Raw genomic sequence first — 22,293 nt, 5'->3', positions numbered from 1 at the left:
TTTTTGAGAGAGGGAGAGAGGGCCTGTGCACACGAGTGGTAGAGGGGGAGAGAGAAACCCAAGCAGACTCTACTTCCTGCATGGCTCGATCCCACTACTACAAGATCATGACCTGAGCTGACATCAAGAGTCAGACGTTCAACTGATTGAGCCACCTAGGGAGCCCAGAATCTAGAACTTTCTTAATGTAGGTTTCAAATATAAGCAAAAAGTAGAGTAATACAATGAACTCTTACATAGTATTATCCCAGCTTCCACATGGCCAGTCTTGTTTCACTTAGACCTCCATTACTCCCCCTCCTCATCATTAGTTATTTTTTGAACAAATTCCAAACATTTCATCAGTAAATACTTCAGTAGGTAACCTTAAAAGGTAAGGGCATGTATTACTGTTTGCAGTGAAGTCTTTTTTTTCCAGTTTCATTAAAAATAATCAGCATATATCAATGTATAAGCCTAAGGCATATAGCATGATGATTTGATTTACATACATTATAAGATGATTACATAGTAGGTTTAGTTAACATTCATCATCTCATATGGATAGCAATAAAAAAAAATTTCTGTAGGGGCTTCTGTGTGGCCCAGTCGGTTAAGTGTCTGATTCTTGATTTCAGCTCAGGTTGTGAGATCAAGCCTTGTATCAGGCTCTGCGCTGACAGCATAGAGCCTTCTTGGGATTCTTTCTCCCCCCGCCTTCCTTTGCTCGTGTGTCACGCTCTGTCTCTCAAAATAAATAAACATTAAAAAAAAAAAACCCAGAAATTTCTCTTTGTGATGAGACCTCTCAGGATCTACCTGACAACTTTCCTGGTAGACAACAACTTTCCTGTCTATCATATAGTACTGTTAACTGTAGTTATGTAGTCATGTCATACATCATATTCCTAGTATTTAGTTATCTTGTAGTTGAGAGTTTGTACCTTTTTTGTTTTTATTTTTTAGATTTCACATAAAAGTGAGATCATACAACATTTGTCTTTAACTTATTTCACTTAGCATAATGTCTTCAGGGTCTATCCATGTTGTAAATGGTAGGATTTCCTTTTTTTTAATGGCTGAATAATATTCCACTGTATATCTATATATCACAACTGCTTTATCAATTTATCCACTGGTGGACACTTAGGTTGTTTCCATGTCTTAGCTATTATGAGTCACGATGTAGTGAACATGGGAGTGCAGATATCCTTTTGGGTTAGTGTTTTCATTTCCTTTGGATAAATACCCAGAAGTGGAATTGCTGGATCGTATAGTACTTCTATTTTTAATGAAGATCCTCCATACTGTTTTCCATAGTGGCCTCATCAATTTACAATCCTACAAACAGAGCACAAGGGCTCCCTTTTCTCCACATCCTCACCAGCATTTGTTATCTCTTATCTTTTTGATGATGGTCATTCTAACAGGCGTGAGATATTATCTCATTGTGGTTTTAATTTGCATTTCTCTGATGGTTATTGATGTTGACCATCTTTTCATTTACCTGTTGGCCGTTTGTATATCCTCTTTGGAAAAACGTTGATTCAGTTCCTTTGCCCATTTTTAATTGGGTTATTTGGGGTTTTTTTTGCTGTTGAGTTGTAGGAGTTCTTTATATATTTTAGATATTAACTCATTATCAGATTTATGGTTTGCAAATATTTTTTGCCATTCTGTAACTCATGTTTTCACTTTGTTGTGGTTCCTTTTGCTGCGCAGAAGTTTTTTAGTTTGATATAGTCCCACATGTTTATTTTGGTAAGGGCACTTCTAATTGTAACACAACTGTGATAAAATTATCACGCCTTTATTTTGTAATTAAAAAATTTTTTTTAATGTTTATTTTTTTGAGAGAGAGACAGAGAGCAAGAGAGGGAGGGGCAGAGAGAGAGGGAGACACAGAATCTGAATCAGGTTCCAGGCTCTGAGCTGTCAGTACAGAGCCCAGTGTACGGCTGGAACTCACAAACCGTGAGATCATGACCTCAGCCGAAGTCGGATGCTTAACCGGCTGAGCCATCCAGGTGCCCCCAATTATCACACCTTTTTAAAAGCAGTATAGTAATGCTTTAGTGTCATTGAATAGTCAGTTGAACCTAGAATTTTTTCAGATTTACTGTTTTTGTCCCATTTACTTTAGCTTTTTGTGTGGATATTTTATTACTGAACCGTTTGAAAGTAAATTATAGGTATCATGAGTCTTCATTTCTGAATTCTTCAATTCTTACTCTCTTAAGAATAAAAACATTTTTGGGGCGCCTGGGTGGCGCAGTCGGTTAAGCGTCCGACTTCAGCCAGGTCACGATCTCGCGGTCCATGAGTTCGAGCCCTGCGTCAGGCTGATGGCTCAGAGCCTGGAGCCTGTTTCTGATTCTGTGTCTCCCTCTCTCTCTGCCCCTCCCCCGTTCATGCTCTGTCTCTCTCTGTCCCAAAAATAAATAAACGTTGAAAAAAAAATTTTTTTTAAATAAAAAAAAAAGAATAAAAACATTTTTGGGGTGCCTGGGTGGCTCCATTGTCTTTCGGCTCAGGTCATGATCTCACTGTTTGTGAGATCAAGCCTCCGGTCACGATTTGCACTGACAGCCTGCTTGGGATTCTCTCTCTCCTTTTCTTTCTGCCCCTCCCCTACTCAGTGAGCACGAATGTATATGCTCTCTCTCAAAATAAATAAACATTAAAGAAATGTTAAAAAAAGAAAACATTCTTCACATAATCATATGCCATTTTTACATATACTGTATGTAGTATATTTTCAGATTTCCCCAGTTGTCCTTCAAATGTCTTTCCTAACAAGATCAAAAAATTTAGAGAGTGGGGTCTAGTCAAGGTTACTGTCTCCCCCCACCTGATTTTTTGTTTTTGTTTTTATGACATTGACTTTTTTGAAGAGACCAAGCTAGTTTTATTGTGGAATGTGCCACATTCTGGATTTGTCTGATTGTTTTCCTCATATTTAGATTCAGATTACACTTTTTTCTTTTTTTTTTTTTTTGCACGAATACTACAGGGTTGATGTTGTGTACTTCTTTATCACATCAGAGGCACATAATGTCAGCATGTTCCACAATTGGATAATGTCGTAATTGCTGACTTCATTATAAAAGTGCATTACCTCCTTTGTAATTAGTAATGATGAAATGATATTTAGAGATTATGTGAGTTCCCCAGCATCTTTTTTGGTTATTGCAACCATTAATGATCTGTGTCTGAACCAGTTATTATGTTGGGAGTAGCAAGACGGCAATTTTCATATCGGCCATTTCTTCTACATATATTAGTTGGCAATCTGCTGTAAAGAATTAATTTCTCAGGGCGCCTGGGTGGCTCAGTCAGTTGAGTGTCCGACTTTGGCTTAGGTCATGATCTCGCAGTCTGTGAGTTCGAGCCCTGCGTCGGGCTCTGTGCTGACAGCTTGGAGCCTGGAGTCTGTTTCCGATTCTGTGTCTCCCTCTCTGCCCCTCCCCCACTCATGCTATGTCTCTCTCTCTCTCTCTCTCTCTCTCTCTCTCTCTCTCTGTCAAAAATAAACAAACATTTAAAAAAAATAAAAAAAAAATTAATTTCTCTCCTTCCCTTTTTCCTACCCCTGTCCCTTGTACACTAGTGGATTTTTTTTAAAAAGTCATACTATCTATTGTCATTTTTTTTAAAGCTCAGAATTGTCCCAAATCTGATTAGTGGAGGCCCCTTGAAATAGCTTCTTTGTTCTTTCAACATGTCTCCATAATCCTTGAGGACTTTTTTCTTAAACAGTTTTATCGAATTACAGTTTATAAGCCCTACAGTTCACCCATTTTGAGTTTATAATTTAATCAGTTTTTAATACATTCATGGATAAGTGCATTCGACACCACTAGTCGATTTTAGACCATTTTTATCATCTCAAAAAAAAACCCTGTACCCTTTATCCATCACCCTCCTCCCCCAGCCTGAGGCAAACACTAATTTCTGTCTGTAGATTGTTCTAGACATTTCACATGAATAGAATTATATAATATATGGTCTTTTGTGATGTCTTGCACTTAGTGTGTTTTCACAGGCTATCCATGTTATGTATTAGTACTTCATGCCTTTAATGGCTGGATAATATTCCATGGTATGTACAGACCACCTTTTATTTATCCATTCTTTCGCTGATGGACACGTGGGTTGCTTCTACCTGTTGGGTGTTCTAAGTAATGCTGCTACAAACATTCGTGTGCACATTTTTATGTGGGCACGCGTTTCATTTCTCTCCTGTATACCGCTAGGAGTGGGGTTGCTGAGTAGTATAGTAATTCCACGTTTAATCATTTGAAGAATTGCTAGGTTGTTTCCAAAATGGCTGCACCAGTTTCCATTCCCACGAGCAGTGCATAGGGGTTCTGATTTCTTCACTTACTTGCCAGGTCTTGTTAGTATTTGACTTTTTATTTATTTATTTATTTATTTATTTATTTATTATTTTTTTTTTTATTTTTTTTTTCAACGTTTTTTTTTTAATTTATTTTTGGGATAGAGAGAGACAGAGCATGAACGGGGGAGGGGCAGAGAGAGAGGGAGACACAGAATCGGAAACAGGCTCCAGGCTCTGAGCCATCAGCCCAGAGCCCGACGCGGGGCTCAAACTCACGGACCGCGAGATCGTGACCTGGCTGAAGTCGGCCGCTCAACCGACTGCACCACCCAGGCGCCCAGTATTTGACTTTTTAATTTCAGCCATCTTGCTGGGTATGAAGTGGTATTTCACTGTGGTTGTGATTTGCATGTTATCCTTGCATCATTTGTTGTCCCAGCATTCTGTCCAGGTGTCCCACCATCATGTGTTGAAAGGCTTTTCTTTCCTATTGGCCCCCTTACTGAAGTCAGTTGCTCATAGATTTTTTTGTTTTATTTCTGAACTCTCAGTTGATCTTTATATCTATTTTTATGTATTATACTGATTTGATTATTTTGTAATAAATTTTGAAATCAGGAAGTATGAATTCTCTTACTTTCTTCCCTTTTCAGATTGTTTTGACTGTTTTTGGTCCATTGCATTTCTATATGAGTTTTATTTTTATTTATTTATTTATTTATTTTTTTATATATATGAAATTTATTGACAAATTGGTTTCCATACAACACCCAGTGCTCATCCCAAAAGGTGCCCTCCTCAATACCCATCACCCACCCTTCCCTCCCTCCCAACCCCCATCAACCCTCAGTTTGTTCTCAGTTTTTAACAGTCTCTTATGCTTTGGCTCTCTCCCACTCTAACCTCTTTTTTTTTTTTTTTTCTTCCCATCCCCCATGGGTTCCTGTTAAGTTTCTCAGGATCCACATAAGAGTGAAACCATATGGTATCTGTCTTTCTCTGTATGGCTTATTTCACTTAGCATTACACTCTCCAGTTCCATCCACGTTGCTACAAAGGGCCATATTTCATTTTTTCTCATTGCCACGTAGTATTCCATTGTGTATATAAACCACAATTTCTTTATCCATTCATCTGTTGATGGACATTTAGGCTCTTTCCATAATTTGGCTATTGTTGACAGTGCTGCTATGAACATTGGGGTACAAGTGCCCCTATGCATCAGTACTCCTGTATCCCTTGGATAAATTCCTAGCAGTGCTATTGCTGGGTCATAGGGTAGGTCTATTTTTAATTTTCTGAGGAACCTCCACACTGCTTTCCAGAGCGGCTGCACCAATTTGCATTCCCACCAACAGTGCAAGAGGGTTCCCGTTTCTCCACATCCTCTCCAGCATCTATAGTCTCCTGATTTGTTCATTTTGGCCACTCTGACTGGCGTGAGGTGATACCTGAGTGTGGTTTTGATTTGTATTTCCCTGATAAGGAGCGACGCTGAACATCTTTTCATGTGCCTGTTGGCCATCTGGATGTCTTCTTTAGAGAAGTGTCTATTCATGTTTTCTGCCCATTTCTTCACTGGGTTATTTGTTTTTCGGGTGTGGAGTTTGGTGAGCTCTTTATAGATTTTAGATACTAGCCCTTTGTCCGATATGTCATTTGCAAATATCTTTTCCCATTCCGTTGGTTGCCTTTTAGTTTTGTTGGTTGTTTCCTTGGCTGTGCAGAAGCTTTTTATCTTCATAAGGTCCCAGTAATTCACTTTTGCTTTTAATTTCCTTGCCTTTGGGGATGTGTCGAGTAAGAGATTGCTACGGCTGAGGTCAGAGAGGTCTTTTCCTGCTTTCTCCTCTAAGGTTTTGATGGTTTCCTGTCTCACATTTAGGTCCTTTATCCATTTTGAGTTTATTTTTGTGAATGGTGTGAGAAAGTGGTCTAGTTTCAACCTTCTGCATGTTGCTGTCCAGTTTTCCCAGCACCATTTGTTAAAGAGGCTGTCTTTTTTCCATTGGATGTTCTTTCCTGCTTTGTCAAAGATGAGTTGGCCATACGTTTGTGGGTCTAGTTCTGGGGTTTCTATTCTATTCCATTGGTCTGTGTGTCTGTTTTTGTGCCAATACCATGCTGTCTTGATGATTACAGCTTTGTAGTAGAGGCTGAAGTCTGGGATTGTGATGCCTCCTGCTTTGGTCTTCTTCTTCAAAATTCCTTTGGCTATTCGGGGCCTTTTGTGGTTCCATATGAATTTTAGGATTGCTTGTTCTAGTTTCGAGAAGAATGCTGGTGCAATTTTGATTGGGATTGCATTGAATGTGTCTATATGAGTTTTAGAATCAACTTGTCAATTTCTACAAAGAAATCAGCTGGGATTTGGTTAGGCATTGCCTTGTATCTGTCGATTAATTTGAGGACCATTGCCGTATTAACAGTGTTAAGTCTTCTAATTCATGAACATGGGATATTTTGAAATTATTTGGATCTTTTTAAATTTCTTTCAGTGATATTTTACAGTTTTCAGAGTATAGCTTTTACACTTATTTTGTTAAATTTATTCCTAAGTATTTTATTCTTTTTGATGCTAATGTAAATGGAATGTTTTTTTTTTTTTTTCTTTTTTCTTTTTGGAGAGAGAGCGAGGGAGAGGCAGAGAGAGATGGAGAGAGAGAATCTTAAGCAGGCTCCACACTCAGTGTGGAGCTGACGTGGGGCTCAATCTCATGACCCCGGTATCAGGACATGAGCCAAAATCAAGACTCAGATGCTTAACCAACTGAGCCACCCAGCCTCCCCGGAACTATTTTTTTTTTTTTTTAATGTTTATTTTCTTGTTTTGGAGAGAGAGAGTGTGCGTGCAAGTGGAGGAGGGGCAGAGAGAGAGAGGGAAAGAGGGGATCCCAAACAGGCTCCATGCTATCAGCACAGAGCTCAATGTGGGGCTTGAACTGATAAGATCATGACCTGAGCTGAAATCCAGAGTTGATTAACCAACTGAGCCACCCACGACCCACCAGACCTATTTTCTTAATTCCATTTTTGGATTGTTCATTGCACGTGTGTAGAAATATATTTCATTTTTATGTATTGATCTTGTATCCTGTAACCTTGTTGGACTAGCTTATTGTAATAGTTTTTTAGTGGATCCCATAGGATTTTCTATATGTGTGTGTAAATATATATACATGTATTTATGTACCTAAGATCATGTTGTCGGCAAATAGAGATAGTTTTACTTCTTTTTTTCCAATCTTAACGCCTTTTATGTATTTCCCTTGCCTAATTGCCCTAGCTAGAATGTCCGATACAATGTTGAATTGAAATGGTGAGATGATGGGGCATCTGGGGGGCTCAGTCAGTTAAGTATCTGACTCTTGATTTTGGCTCAGGTCATAATCTCACGGTTTGTGGGATTGAGTCCCGCGTCGGACTCTGTGCTGGCAGCACAGAGCCTGCTTGGGATTCTCTCTCTCTTTCTGCCCCTCCTCTGCTTGTGTTCACTCTCTATCAAAATAAGTAAATAAGCATTAAAAAAAAAAGAAATGGTGAGACCATATATCCTTGTCTTATTCCTGATATTCAGGGAAAGCAGCCAGTCTTTTCACCATTTAGTATGATGTTACCTGTGAGTTATTCATACATGCCCTTTATCAGGTTGAGGAAGTTCCCATTTTTTTTTTTTTTTTTAGAGAGAGAGAAAGCGCCAGCAGGGGAGGGGCAGAGGGAGAGAGAGAGAATTTTAAGTAGGCCCTATACTCAGTGTGAAGCCTGATGGGGGCCTCATTCCCACGACTCTGACATCGTGACCTGAGCTGAAATCAAGAGTCTGATGCTCGACTGACTAAGCCACCCAGGCGCCCCGAGGAAGTCCCTATCTGTTCCCAGTTTCTTGAGTGTTTTTATCATGAAATGGTGTTGCTTTTTGTCAGATGCTTTTTCTGCAAGTATTGGGATGATCTAGTGATTTTATTCTGTTAATCAATTTTTGAAGTTAAACCAACCTTGCATTCATTCCTGAGTTAAACCCCATTTGTTGTGGTGTGTAATTCTTTTTATATGTTTCTGGATTCCGTTTGCTAGTATTTTGGTAAAGATTTTTGTATCCATATTTATAAGAGATACGGTGGTTCTCTCTTCTCTTGATATTGTTGTCTGGTTTTGATAATCAGGGTAATACTGGCTTTGTCAGTTGAGTTGGGAAGTATTCCCTCTTCTGTTTTTTTGGAAGAGTTTGTGAAGAATATTGGTGTTAATTTAAATGTTTGGTGGAATTCAGTGGTGAAGCAATCTGGGCTTGACTTTTCTTTGTGGGTAATTTTTTTATTCAGTCTTTTCACTTATTATGGGTTTATTCATATTGTCTGTTTCTTCTTGAATCAGTTTTAGTAGTTTGTATTTTTCTAGGAAATTTTCCATTTCGTGTAAGTTACCTAATTTGTTGTTATATGGTTGCTCGTTGTTACATTTACATTTTTTATTTCTGTAAGGTCAGTATTACTGCTCCCTCTTTATATGTGATTCTGGTAATTCCAGTCTTCTTTCTTTTTATCTTGGTCAAACTAGATTCTTTGCTTTCTTGCACAAGATGACTCAGGTACTTACGGTTTACATTTCTTGCCCTAGACCTGGAGTCACCTGTTTCTCCAGGAAGTTTTGGTTTTCTTAACGGGAGGACAGTCATATTTAGAACTCAGGCTCTGAGTGCTAGGTGTTTTCATTGCTAGTGGTGGATGTCATTATTCCTAACCCCTTTTACAGGCCAGAGGTAGAAAAAAATACAACTTTAAATATCATGAATTTATACTGAAACCTCCAATTCAAATCCATTTCTGTAGGGTTCTTCTTCACTTTTCCCCATTCCATATTTGTTTCTCCCTTCTCTCACAAAAGAAATTGTGGCTTCCTATATACCTTCCATTATTTACTCATTTGCTCCAAGTTACACATACTCAAAAATAGTTTGAGTTACACCACTAATACCATAACTAACAAGAAACTTATTAAATTCAAGGTTTTTTGTACTTCTTTTGGTCCTTAGATTATATCCGACCGAGATACACAATCAGATTACTTTCAAACTTAGACCTTTGATTGTAACTATAGATCTGAAGATTTTAAACTGAGAGCTAATCTCTTTAGACTTGGATTTTGCCCATGTAAGGTTGCCATTTGCATGGCATAGGGAAACTGTAGAGTCCGACAGATCTAGGTTCAAATTCTAGCTGTTTTGATCAGTATCTGTTACCTAGTTTCTGTGAATATGTTATTATTTGTGAAGTAGGTTTAACAGTACTGACTGTGGAGGTTTGTTGTGAGAGTAGAGATAATGGGTAGAAAGCACTTGACCTACTAGTCAACAGTAGACATTGGCTGTTATTTTATAACCTTGAAATATTTAAAAATAATATTTGAGTGTTTTTAAAAGTCTTTATTTAATAAGCAATGATGAAATATATAACTGATCAGTTAAAAAAATTTTTTTTGTAATTTTTTTAAGTTTTTAAATTTATTTTGAGATAGAGAGTGTGAGCAGGGGAGGGGCAGAGAGAGAGAAAATCCCAAGCGGGCTCTGCGCTGACAGCACAGAGCCAGACATGGGACTCAAACTCACAAACTGTGAGATCATGACCTGAGCCAAAATCAAGAGTTGGATTCTTAACCGACCGAGCCACCCAGGTGCCCCAAAATTATTATTATTATTGTTATTATTTTTTAAAATTTAGTTTCTTCCCAGCTGTATTGAGATAGAATTGACATATAACATTGTATAAGTTTAGGGTGTAACAAATCAGGAGACTATAGATGCTGGAGAGGATGTGGAGAAATGGGAAACCTCTTGCACTGTTGGTGGGAATGCAAACTGGTGCAGCCGCTCTGGAAAACAGTGTGGAGGTTCCTCAAAAAATTAAAAATAGACCTACCCTATGACCCAGCAACAGCACTGCTAGGAATTTACCCAAGGGATACAGGAGTACTGATGCATAGGGGTACTTACACCCCAATGTTTATAGCAGCACTGTCAACAATAGCCAAAGTATGGAAAGAGCCTAAATGTCCATCAACTGATGAATGGATAAAGAAATTGTGGTTTATATACACAATGGAGTACTACGTGGCAATGAGAAAGAATAAAATATGGCCCTTTGTAGCAACATGGATGGAACTGGAGAGTGTGATGCTAAGTGAAATAAGCCATACAGAGAAAGACAGATACCATATGGTTTCACTCTTATGTGGATCCTGAGAAACTTAACAGAAACCCATGGGGGAGGGGAAGGGAAAAAAAAAAAAAGAGGTTAGAGTGGGAGAGAGCCAAGGCATGAGACTCTTAAAAACTGAGAACAAACTGAGGGTTGATGGGTGGGAGGGAGGGGAGGGTAGGTGATGGGTATTGAGGAGGACACCTTTTGGGATGAGCACTGGGTGTTGTATGGAAACCAATTTGACAATAAATTTCATATATTGAAAAAAAAATAAGTTTAGGGTGTACAAGGTAGTGGTTTAATGTATGTATATAATGTGAAATGTTTATCAGAGTAAATCAGTTAACATCTATCACTTCACATAGTTACATTTTTGTGTGTACGTACATAGTGAGACCTTAAAAAATCTATTCTCTTAGCAACTTTCAAATGTACAATACAATATTGTTAACTGTAGTCACCATTACTGTGTATTAGATCCCCAGGACTTATTTATCTTGTTCTGGGAGTTTGTGCTCTTTGACCACCTTCCTCTCCTCCCCCACACCACCAGTCTGTTCTATGAATCTGGGTTACTTATTATTCTTTAAAAGTAAGACATTGGCTTGTTAATAAATGTGAGTTTTGATGTTTCTGCTTTTCTGTATTAAAATTTGATATGAAGGGGGTTGTCCTTTCAGTTTCCCTTACCTATAAGAAGGTGACTATTTTTTTTAATGTTTATTTTTTATTTTTGAGAGAGAGCATGTGTGAGCAGGGGAGGGGCAGAAAGAGGGGAAGGGGCAGAGAGAGGCAGGGACAGAGGATTCGAAGTGGGCTCCGTGCCGACGGCAGAGAGCCCCATGTGGGGCTCGCACCCACCAACCGTTAGGTTCATGACCTGAGCCAAGTCAGACAGTTAACTGACTGAGCCACCCAGGAGCCCCAGAATATGACTATTTTTTAACTTATTAAAATAAATTACATCATCTAGTCCGTTGGAATATCTAAAGTATTTAAAATAAAAGTGCATTTTATTTTATTATTTTTTAAATGTTTATCTTGAGAGAGAGAGCATGTGTGTGAGTCGGGGAGGGGCAGAGAGCAAGGAAGGAGGGAATCCCAAGCAGGTTCTGCCCTGTCAGTGCAGAGTCTGACTCGGGCTCCATCCCATGAACTGTGAGATCATGGCTTGAGCTGAAATCAAGAGTTAGACAACCGACTGAGCCACCAGGTGCCCTAAACAGTTATCAGTAGCAGCCTGATTATTTTATTTGAAAAGTTCCAAAGGAAATTTTGTTGCCAGTAAATTTGAAAATGTCCCCTGAAATAATTCTGCTCAGTCATTACATGTTTCTAATGTATTTTTAAAAGTGTAGTGTAATTTTTGCAAGGTTCGTAAACTATCTTTCCTTAATTATCATTAGCTTTTTTTTTTTAAATTTTTTTAATGTTTATTTATTTTTGAGAGAGACAGACACAGAATGTGAGTGGGTTGGGGCAGAGAGGGAGGGAGACACAGAATCTGAAGAAGGCTCCAGGCTCTGAGCTGTCAGCATAGAGCCCGATGCGGGGCTCGAACTCACGAGCTGCGAGATGAGCCGAAGTCGGATGCTCAACCGACTGAGCCACCCAGACGCCCCATAATTATCATTAGCTTACAGCAGGAGTACTGACTTAAATTTATTAGTCTCTGAAAAATAGTTTAAAGTCCATTTCTTCCTAAGTATATCTGATATTTATCCCCATACTTTTTGGTCCTGAGTAGTAATCTCTGTTGTTAAGTTATAAATGTGGCTCAGATATTAATCCTGTTTCTGTTTAGACTGCTTTTCCTGGAGAACACATATCCCGAGTTTTTCTTTTGTAATAGATTTTATTTTATTTTATTTTATTTTTTTAACTTTATTTTTTATTTTTTAAAGTTTACATCCAAAGTAGTTAGTATATAGTGAAGCAACGATTTCAGGAGTAGATTCCTTAATGCCCCTTACCCAGTTAGCCCATCCCCCCCCCACAATCCCTCCAGTAAACCCTCAGTTTGTTCATATTTATGAGTCTCTTCTGTTTTGTCCCCCTCCCCGTTTTTATATTATTTTTGTTCCCCTTCCCTTATGTTCATCTGTTTTGTCTCTTAAAGTCCTCATATGAGTGAAGTCATATGATTTTTGTCTTTCTCTGACTAATTTCACTTAGCATAATACCCTCTAGATTTTATTTCTTTAGAACAGTTTTAGATTTACAGAAGAATTGAGAAGGTAGTACAGAGAGTTCCCATGTACCCAACATCCAATTGTCTCTGTTAATTAACATCTTATGTTAGTATGGTACATTTGCTACAGTTAATGAGCTGGTAATGATACATTGGTATTAATTAAAGGCCATAGTTTATTTGGATTCCCTTAGTTTTTATGTAATGTCTTTTTCGATTCCAGGATCCCATTATCCTATTTATGACACTATATTGCATTTGTTTTTCATGTTATGTTAGGCTTCTCTTGCCTATGACAGTTTCTCAGACTTTCCTTGTTTTTGATGATTTTAATTTAGCATTTTTGAGGAGAATTGGTTAAGTATTTTGTAGGGTTCCCCCTAACCCCCTGCCGTTGGAATTTGATGTTTTTCTCATGATTAGACTGGTGGTATGTGTTTTGGGGAGGAAAATCCAAAGTAACTTTTTTAGAACATCATATCTAGGGTAGATGCTATCAAAATGACTTATCAAGTTGTTAACTGAACTTGATCACCTAGCTGAGGAAGCATCTCAGATTTCTTCACTGGCAAGTTGCTCTTTTTCCCCAAGCTATGCTGCTTCCTTGAGATGCAGAGTATTTGCATAAATTATTTAGAATTTGTCTGCAAGGGAAATCTTTTTCCTTTTATGCATTTATGTATTTATTTAATCACTTACTGATACCAGTATGGACTCATGGGTATTTATTTTGTACTTTGGATTATAGTCCACTGCTGTTTTGCTCAAATAGTTCCAACTTTGACCATTGGGAGCTCTTTCACTTGGTTCCTGGGTCCCTTTGACAGATCCCCAGCTTATAGGTTTGTTTGTGTGTTTTTTGAACACTTCCTTATCTCACGGCTCCAGGCGCATCTTGCCTATTTCCTGTCGTAGCCCTAGAGTCAGCCGTTTCTCCAAGGAGTCCTGGCTTCTTTTATTGGAGAAAGGAACTAGCAAACAAAGTTTAGGTGCTGGGTGTGCTCATAGCTATCGGGGGTTCTTGCTCTTGGATCCTGTCAGCTGACAGAGCAAAGAAGTCGGCTGACAGAGCAAAGAAGTATACGTATGTATACTAACCCATTCCTGTTGCCACACACCCTCGCCAGCATATTCACTTAACCTAACGCTTCAGTGCCTAGGCTGATATGTGTGTAGTAAGAAGTGTGTTTGTTTTAAAGCTAACAGGCTTGAAATATACCAGGCTACTTGGTTTAATGCCCTAACCTATTTTAAGAATATTCTCCTCAACTTTTCATCCCTTCTCCTGATTTCTCCTTAAATTTATATATTGGGTAGTTATATTGTTTGCATAGTACTTTTTTTTAAAATAATATGTAAAATCAACCATGCAGGATCAGATACATGATAGGAAGGGCATGTAGTATTGGGGCTGTTAGTTTATTGCCCACCTTTTCTTATTCTGCAGGCTCATGGTAGGAATTCTTTTGGTGTTTGGATACTGCTAATAATTCCAGGGAACCAATCAATAGTTCATGTACAGAAGTTACCTTGGTTTTGAAGCCCACAAAGTGTATATGACAAAGACTAGATCTGTTGCTCAGCCCAATCTGGGGAATTGTATCTTTCTCTTGTTCCCGTCCTTTCCTTGTCTTCTTTATAGTAGTTTTATATTACAGACATATCAATGTCTGTAATATACAGATCACTAACTACGAAAACTTCACTAATTTACATTTCCACCTTTAAAGGTGGAAATACACAGAAATGGAGACCTAACAGACACTTAGCTACTGACAAAAGGAATGGCCAGAGAACTATTTGGGAGACAGTCTCCGGGCCAGTCCTCTTACTCTGGGTGCAGAAACCAGAAAGTGTAGCTAATCCTTAAATGGCACACAGATGTAATCTCGTAATCTATCTAATAGACCATTAGGTGATGAGGTTTACTAAAGCCCCCCTCATTGTAATTTAGTGACACATTTAGTATGTTTATTCAGTCATCACATGGCCAGTGTCCTGATGCTTTCTTGTGTAGACCCTTTGGTTTAAGGACACCACTTGGCAGCAAATGTTTGCTTTGTTTTTCTTTTGGTGGGGGGTAGGGGTATAAGGTGATCTTGCTGTGACATCTGTGTGCCATTTAGGGATTAGCTACACTTTCTAGTTTCTGCACGCAGAGTAAGAGGACTGGCCCAGAGTCTGTCTCCCAAATAGTTCTCTGGCCATTCCTTTTGTCAGTAGCTAAGTGTCTGTTAGTCTCCATTTCTGTGTATTTCCGCTTTTATAAAGGTGGGAATGTAAACTAGTGAAGTTTTCATTACTTAGTAGTTAGTGACCTGTGTGTATTTGATGTTATTCTTTAGGCAGTGAAGAAGGGTTGAATAGTCTCAGTGCATAAGCTAATTTTTAATAATCTGAAAAATAGCTTACTGTACCCATTCTCTCATAGAGAGAAAGTGAGTTGTTTGAATTGGCCAGTTACTTGATAAAGCATTTCTGACATTCAGAATGTGTCCAATCTTAAAGTTTGTTTCTAAACATCAAGTTGAAAGTAGCTTCCTATAGGAGGCTCGTGTATTTGACCCTTCAGCAAATAACCTGGTAATGGTTCTGAGATTAGTGGTTCACAAAAGGCTATGTATGTGTTTACGGGAATAGGGATGCTCTATACTAATTCAACTTTTTCATTTCCATGGGTTGTTTTGCCTTAGTTTCATTAGTCCATTCATTTATTAACTAGATTTTTTTTTTTTAGCTTTTTGGAAAGAACGTGTTCATGTTGCAAAATACAGCTGAAAACTATAATTTTGTTTCTGATTTCTTTACACAGCAAATTGCACAAAGTTTAAAAGATGAACAGAAGAAGGTACCTTCGGAAGCTTCGTTTTCAGATGTTCAGTTAGAGGAAACAGAGTCTAATAATCTAACAAAATCTGGTATGTTATGATGTTTAACTCCCAACTTTTATTTATTCATTTAAACTTTTATTGAGGCCTTGTCATGTTCCAGACATGAGAAATGAGAAACAGCTTATGTGCCTTTGAGGAGCCCACACTTGAGCAGGCGGGGGTGGGGGTGGGGGGGGGGAGATTGATAAGCCACAGATGTAATTCAGTGGTGATATGCCCAAAGGTATACACAGGACACTCTTGGATCATGGATGAAGGGCATCAAAATTACGAAGCTTTGAGTGCAAGAAAGTGAATTCAGTGAGAGGTGTTGTGTCTGAAAGCTCTGCTGTTTATAAAGGCAAGAATGAAGCCAGGTGGAGTAAGGTTAAAGACAGAATAGCACGGAAGAAGGCACGCAGGAATGGAAGACCGTGGATGCTTTTGGGGGAGTCAAGCGGTTTGGTATGTTTGGGTATAGGTTATTTGTAGGGAAGGAGCAGATACAGCAGGCCAGATAGGTGTCAGTCTCGCGGACTTTGAACTTCTTGGTAGTAGAGCGTATTGGCATAATTATACCACCCGATTTGCATTTGGTAAATATATTGAGTGCCTGGGACTGGAATAAAATACTGATTGAAATGTATGGGATAGCTTGGACTATGGTGCATTTATCGCAGGGAGCAGAATTGTCCAAGAATCATCCTGGATTCTCATGAGTTTAATGTAGACAGCGAGCTGGTTTGTTGTCTCTCCTTCTAGCTCTAACAGGGGCAGTGAAGCTCAGCTCGTCATGGAGCCCAGGACAGCCTGGGATTGGGATAGTGAGAGTGGGAACCTTTCAAGGATCCCAATTGCATCCACGTTCCCAGGTTCAGGGCATCATCAGGTATTGTGGGTTATTCTATGAACAGTTGATACCTTAAGGCCAGACTGCCAAGCAGACTGGGTATTCCCTCCCTGGCAAAGCCATTTTATCATGCTTGCCCCATAGGAAGAGAGACTAAAATTTTCTCCTCTGAAATAGAACCTCTGCCATGTCTTAGTATACCTCTTGGTCCTAGAAAACCTTTTCAAGAGTTACTGGAAAGACTAGATTACATTTCTGTCTTGCCAATCCTGGTCTTGTACATTTTCCCTTCCCCCAGTAGAGTCTGTATTCTTTTACCCATGCCTGGCCTTAAAGTAAATAAGGTATTGTTGGCAGAACTGTAGAGACTAGTTAGGAGACTGTTTTGTTTTCCATTTGAAAGTTAAAGGTGATTTGAACCAGGGTACTAATGAGGGATGGAGAGAAGTTTATAGATGAGACATACAGTTAAAAGCTTGAGTCAATAGAATTTGATGACATCCTAGATGTGGGGGCTGAGGAAGACTTGGTAGGGTCCATGTGTATATCAGTCTGGAGCTGTGCTGTTCAGTATGGTAGCCGCCTGCTATTGAGCATGTGAAATGTGGCTCATCTGAATATGCTGTTAGCATATAAAATGCATACCAAATTTCTAAGGCTTAATATGAAATAAAGAATGGAAAGTACCTTATTGGTAATTTCTGTCTTGATTACATGTTAAAGTGATGATATTTTAAATATATTGGGCTAACTATATTAAAACTCATTCCATTTGTGGTTTTTTTTTTTTTTTTTTTTACCTTTTTTAATGTGGCATTTTAATGTGTCCCATCTATCGCTCACATTGTATTTCTGTTGGACAGTACTGCTCTAGAGCTGTAAAGAGGAGGACTGATCTGGAGATAAAGACAGTGGAGTGCTTGATGCTGTGGGCTTGTATAGGATCACCCCGGCGCTGAGAATAGAGTGATAATAACAAATCTGAGAGAGAGAGAAAAGTAAACCTGAGAGAGAACCTTAACAGACGCTGACATTAAGGAGCAAAATGGAGTATTCTGGGCGAACTGAGGAAGAATAGCCAGAGGGGTCAGAAGAGAGTGAGAAGATAAGGTGTGATTAAAGCCAAAGGGGGAGGGGTTGGCAGTGTAGTTTGGGTGAACAGGTGAGAAATAGGACATCACAATGATACTGTGGTCAGAGTGGGATGGTAGGTTTTAATAATTAAGAGGTGGAATCGTTTGGAGTAATAAAGTCTATAGAAAGGAATAAAGTACTTCTGAAAGGAAGTCTTGAGAACATCTGTCTATGCGGTTGGGGGTGCAGGGATGGAAATGAAGGTCTTTGGAATTCGGAAGGTCAGGGGCAACCATGTGGTTGTCTGTATGATTGTTGATGGTACTTAGAGTGGTGATAGAATTTGGGATGAAAAAAGCAAGACTGAGTCAGGTGGCAGGGGGAGCAAAAAAAAGAGTATAATCACTTTTCTCGGTTCTTGGTTTCTTAGTGTGCTGGAAGTGAGAATGAGAAGCCTCCAAAGTGAGGACTTTGAACAGCATGGTGTTCACGTAGTAGAACTAGGTGTCTGGGCCAGTGTGAGGGACCGTTGTGTGAAGAGGCTGATTATCAGTGTCTTCAAAAGCACAGGCTCTATTCTCTGCGTAGAGCGGGTGAGAGGAGGGTGGGCTCAGAGACGACTCTGGAGGAAGACTGCCGGAGGCTGAGGGAGAAGCCCTGTTACTTGGCTTTGTTCTGCTCCTCAGAAGGGGCAGCTAGTAGACACTTGCCTTTTGATGGTTTGCCAGGTGAGTAAACTTTCCCTGCGTCGGTTGTTTTAATGCTAACTATTTTTCACAGGAAAGTGAAAAAATAAACAAGCCAGTACTTAAAGTACAGTATTTTAAAGTACTTAAAATAGATTTGTTTCACTAAACTTTTATTTGGGGGTAATGTTTTGGCTCTTTATTTTGAAGGAGGGATCTTACAGATCTAATCTTAGCACAACTATAGATACTTAATCACCTAAATATTCTTTGATAAAATTTGTCTAGTTTGTTCTTTTTAAGGAACTTCATATAGACATTTTAGTTTAAAGTAAGGCCCCATAGAGGGGCTTTTAAAGTCACCCAAGTATTCAGAAATGAACTCTTGCGACCTCATCAAAATAAAAAGCTTTTGCACAGCAAAGGAAACAATCAGCAAAACTAAAAGGCAGCCGATGGAATGGGAGAAGATATTTGCAAACAACATGTCAGATAAAGGGTTAGTATCCAAAACCTATAGAGAATTTATCAAACTCAACAACCCAAAAAAAACAATCCAGTGAAGAAATGGGCAAAAGACATGAATAGACACTTTGCCAAAGAAGACATCGAGATGGCCAGTCAACACATGAAAAAATTCTCAACATTACTCATCATCCAGGAAATACAAATCAGAACCACAATGAGATACCACCTCAACCTGTCAGAGTGGCTAAAATTAACAACTCAGGCAACAGCAGATGTTGGTGAGGATGTGGAGAAAAAGGATCTCTTTTGCACTGCTGTTGGGAATTCAAGCTGGTACAGCCACTCTGGAAAACAGTATGGAAGTTCATCAAAAAATTAAAATAGAACTACCTTGTGACCCAGCAATTACACTAGTAGGTATTTATCCAAGGGATACAGGTATGCTGTTTTGAAGGGGCACATGCACCCCAGTGTTTATAGCGGCACAACCAACAATTGCCAAAGTACGGAAAGCGCCCAAATGTCCATTGATGGATGAATGGATAAAGAAGATATGGTACATCTATACAATGGAGTATTACTCGGCAATCAAAAAGAATGAAATCTTGCCATTTGCAACTACGTGGATGGAACTAGAGGGTATTATGCTAAGCAAAATTCGTCAGAGAAAGACAAATATCATATGACTTCACTCATATGAGGACTTTAAGATACAAAGCAGATGAACATAAGGGAAGGGAAGCAAAAATAATATAAAAACAGGAAGGGGGACAAAACAGACTCATAAATATGGAGAACAAACTGAGGGTTACTGGAGAGGTTTTGGGAGGGGGGATGGGCTAAAGGGGTAAGGGGCTTAAGGAATCTACTCCTGAAATCATTGTTGCACTATATGCTAACTAACTTGGATATAAATTAAAAAAATAAATAAAAATACCAGAAGAATAAATAAAATCACACAAGTATTACATGCTTTTGAAAAACAAAAACTTAAGCTTACAGAATTATAAAATGAAAGCACTAACCTACGACATTCTCCTCTTTGTTTTTGCCCATAAATCTATATACCATAATCTCCGGATCTCCTCCTAAGCCTAGGCAGTTCTGGCTCTTTTTTAAAAAAAGGAATTATATTTTGCTTGGCTATACTTTTATTTTTTTTTATTATTGAAAAGATTTCAAATATACAGAAAAGTAGAAAGAATGATACAGTGAACAGTGCGTACCAGTACCCACCACCTGGATTCAAGACTTAATATTTTATCACATTACACATACGTATATTCTTTTGCTCATCATTTTATTTTTTATATTTATTTTTTTAAAGTTTAGTTATGTAATCTGTACACCCAGTGCTGGGCTCAAACTCATGACCCCAAGATCAAGAGCCACCTGCTTCTCTGACTGAGCCAGCCAGGTGCCCCAATCTTTTGCTGATGACTTTAAAGTAAATTATTGACATCATTGCCAGTTTACTCTTGAGTATTTCGTCATCTCTCCAGAAAGTAAGGACATCTCTTACATAACCATAAACCATTATTGCACTAAAACATTCAATAAAGTTTCCTAATGTCCTCTCATACCCAGTCCATATTTCACTCTTCCCTCTTGCTCCAAAGTATTATCTTAGCTCTGCTTTTGTGGCTCATTTCAACTCTGGTCTCTTGAGCTGAAGTGATTGTGCTTTCCTTACAAAGCCAACCAAGCCCCCCTCCGTCTCCTCACCCTTACTGGCGTCTGACCTGTCTTGGAAAGAGGGGGGATAATTCTCTTCATTTGGGAAATGGATAGACTGAGGAGACCTGTAAGTGATACAGCTTAGATCATGGAAGGCAGGTTGTCAGGCAAACCAGCTTTGATTAATTTTCCTGTTTAACATAGCTTTGTTTTCTTGTCATTCCCCCACCTCCGTAGGCTCCCACTTGCTTCCACATGACTACATACAGGTCTACCTCCTTTTTGTATAATGTGTATATACTGTTCATTTATTCCATAAAGATTATTGGTTACAGTTTGGGCATAGCTATTTGAGTTAAGCATATATATGAGGTATACACACACACACACACACACATATTCATGTGTATTCTTACTGTGTTAAATCTTAGCTATCACCGATTCGGGGGTTCCTGTGGCATTTTTTTTTTTAAGGTTTCTTTTTCTTTTCTTTCTTGCTTTCTTGCTTTCTTGCTTTTTTTTTTTTTTTTTAATTAAGTAAACTCTACCCCCAACATGGGGCCTGAACTTATGAATTCAGGAGTTCCATGCTCTACTGACTGAGGTAGCCAGGCACCCCCCTCGGCATTCTTGATTAAAGGTGAAGAAAATCTAGAAAAAATGGATGCCCCTAGGTATTGATAACTAAAGAGAACAAACAGGTTACAGTTGCCATGCAAGTAAGACGGACCTCTATGTGTATGAAATGTGTCTTTTCCATTTGGATTTTTAGGTTCAACAGAATCCCTCAATCCTAGACCACAGACGACAATTTCTCCAGCAGATCTTCATGGAATGTGGTATCCTACAGTTCGAAGAACTCTTGTGTGTCTCTCCAAATTGTACAGATGCATAGATGTATGTGTGTAAATTCTTGTATCTTTAGTGTAAATTGCTTGCTGTTTCACGTGAAATTTTTTAATTTTAATTTTAAGATATCGATGTAGTATTTTGTTTGGTATCAAATTCAAATCATACGATTTTTCAGTACAGAGGTAGGTTTAAGATGAGTCTAAGTTAGGAATTCTTAACCTGTGCATTCTTTAGAACCTTAGAATTCACTAGTGGCCTTTAGGGAGTCTATGAACACCTTGAAATTGCGGGCAAAATTGTGTATGTGTGTTTATATTTGTGTCTTTCTGAAAAGGGTTATGGCTTTTATTGCTTTTCATAGGGACCTATGACCACATATAAGTTTAAAACTACTAGTTAAGTCATCTGTTTTAGTTTAGTTTATAGATAAGGAAAAAGACATGCAGAAAGGTTGTGACCTGTCCAGTGTCACATGGGCATAATGTACATTTAGTATTAAATTTATTATTAAATGCATCTACTTTAGTTTTGTACTCCATTTAAATCAGCATCCTTGATAAGTACTATTAAGGTTGCATGTGTTTCTAATCATGGGATTAATTTTCGTTGTTTGCTGAAATTAGCAGTACTTTTTTTTCCCTTAAGCACCAACTTAAACGTTGCATTGATTTTAGGTAAGAGTTATTGTATACATTCCAGAATGTTTAATGATACGATTAATGTAGATGCATAGTGGTGGGTGATTATCAATCTTGACAGATTATTTGTCTATATTTATTTACTGTTAGGAACTTGCTGCTGAAATGTAAGATTCAGTGTTTTTTTGTTTTGTTTAAGTTTTATTTAAGTAATCTCTACCCAACATGGGGCTTGAACTCACAACCCTGAGATTAAGAATTGCCCACTCCTCTGACTGAGCCAGCCAGGCATCCCTAAAATTCAGTGGCTTTACTTTAAATTCAACTGTGTAACAACTCCAGTAGCATACGAAGAAAAAAGCGATTAAATACAACAGCTGTGTAATTAATTGTCCAAATGCTACTGTTTCTTAAGAATATAGTTCATAGGGGGTGTGTATATTCCCCCCACCCCCTGCATAGAGATACA

The 22,293-nt window shown here is 38.5% G+C and overlaps 1 protein-coding gene across 2 annotated transcripts in view; it reads left to right on the top strand.

The window, feature by feature from the left end:
* Positions 1 to 22,293, top strand: part of COG3 (component of oligomeric golgi complex 3) — a 73,041-nt gene that overhangs the window by 26,670 nt on the left and 24,078 nt on the right. For both annotated transcript variants that reach the window (XM_047079928.1, XM_047079923.1), the window contains exons 14-15: positions 15,522 to 15,627; positions 21,107 to 21,231. In XM_047079928.1, the coding sequence (XP_046935884.1) occupies positions 15,522 to 15,627; positions 21,107 to 21,231 (231 nt within the window). The remainder of the gene's footprint in view (positions 1 to 15,521; positions 15,628 to 21,106; positions 21,232 to 22,293) is intronic.

This window comes from Lynx rufus, unplaced genomic scaffold, assembly GCF_022079265.1.
Source record: "Lynx rufus isolate CCGP_SWC_20201006 ecotype Redwood Valley unplaced genomic scaffold, mLynRuf1.p SCAF_1, whole genome shotgun sequence".
Taxonomy (NCBI): domain Eukaryota; kingdom Metazoa; phylum Chordata; class Mammalia; order Carnivora; family Felidae; genus Lynx; species Lynx rufus.
Note: the sequence above shows the minus strand (reverse complement) of the source record. Positions and strands in the feature narration are given on the sequence as shown.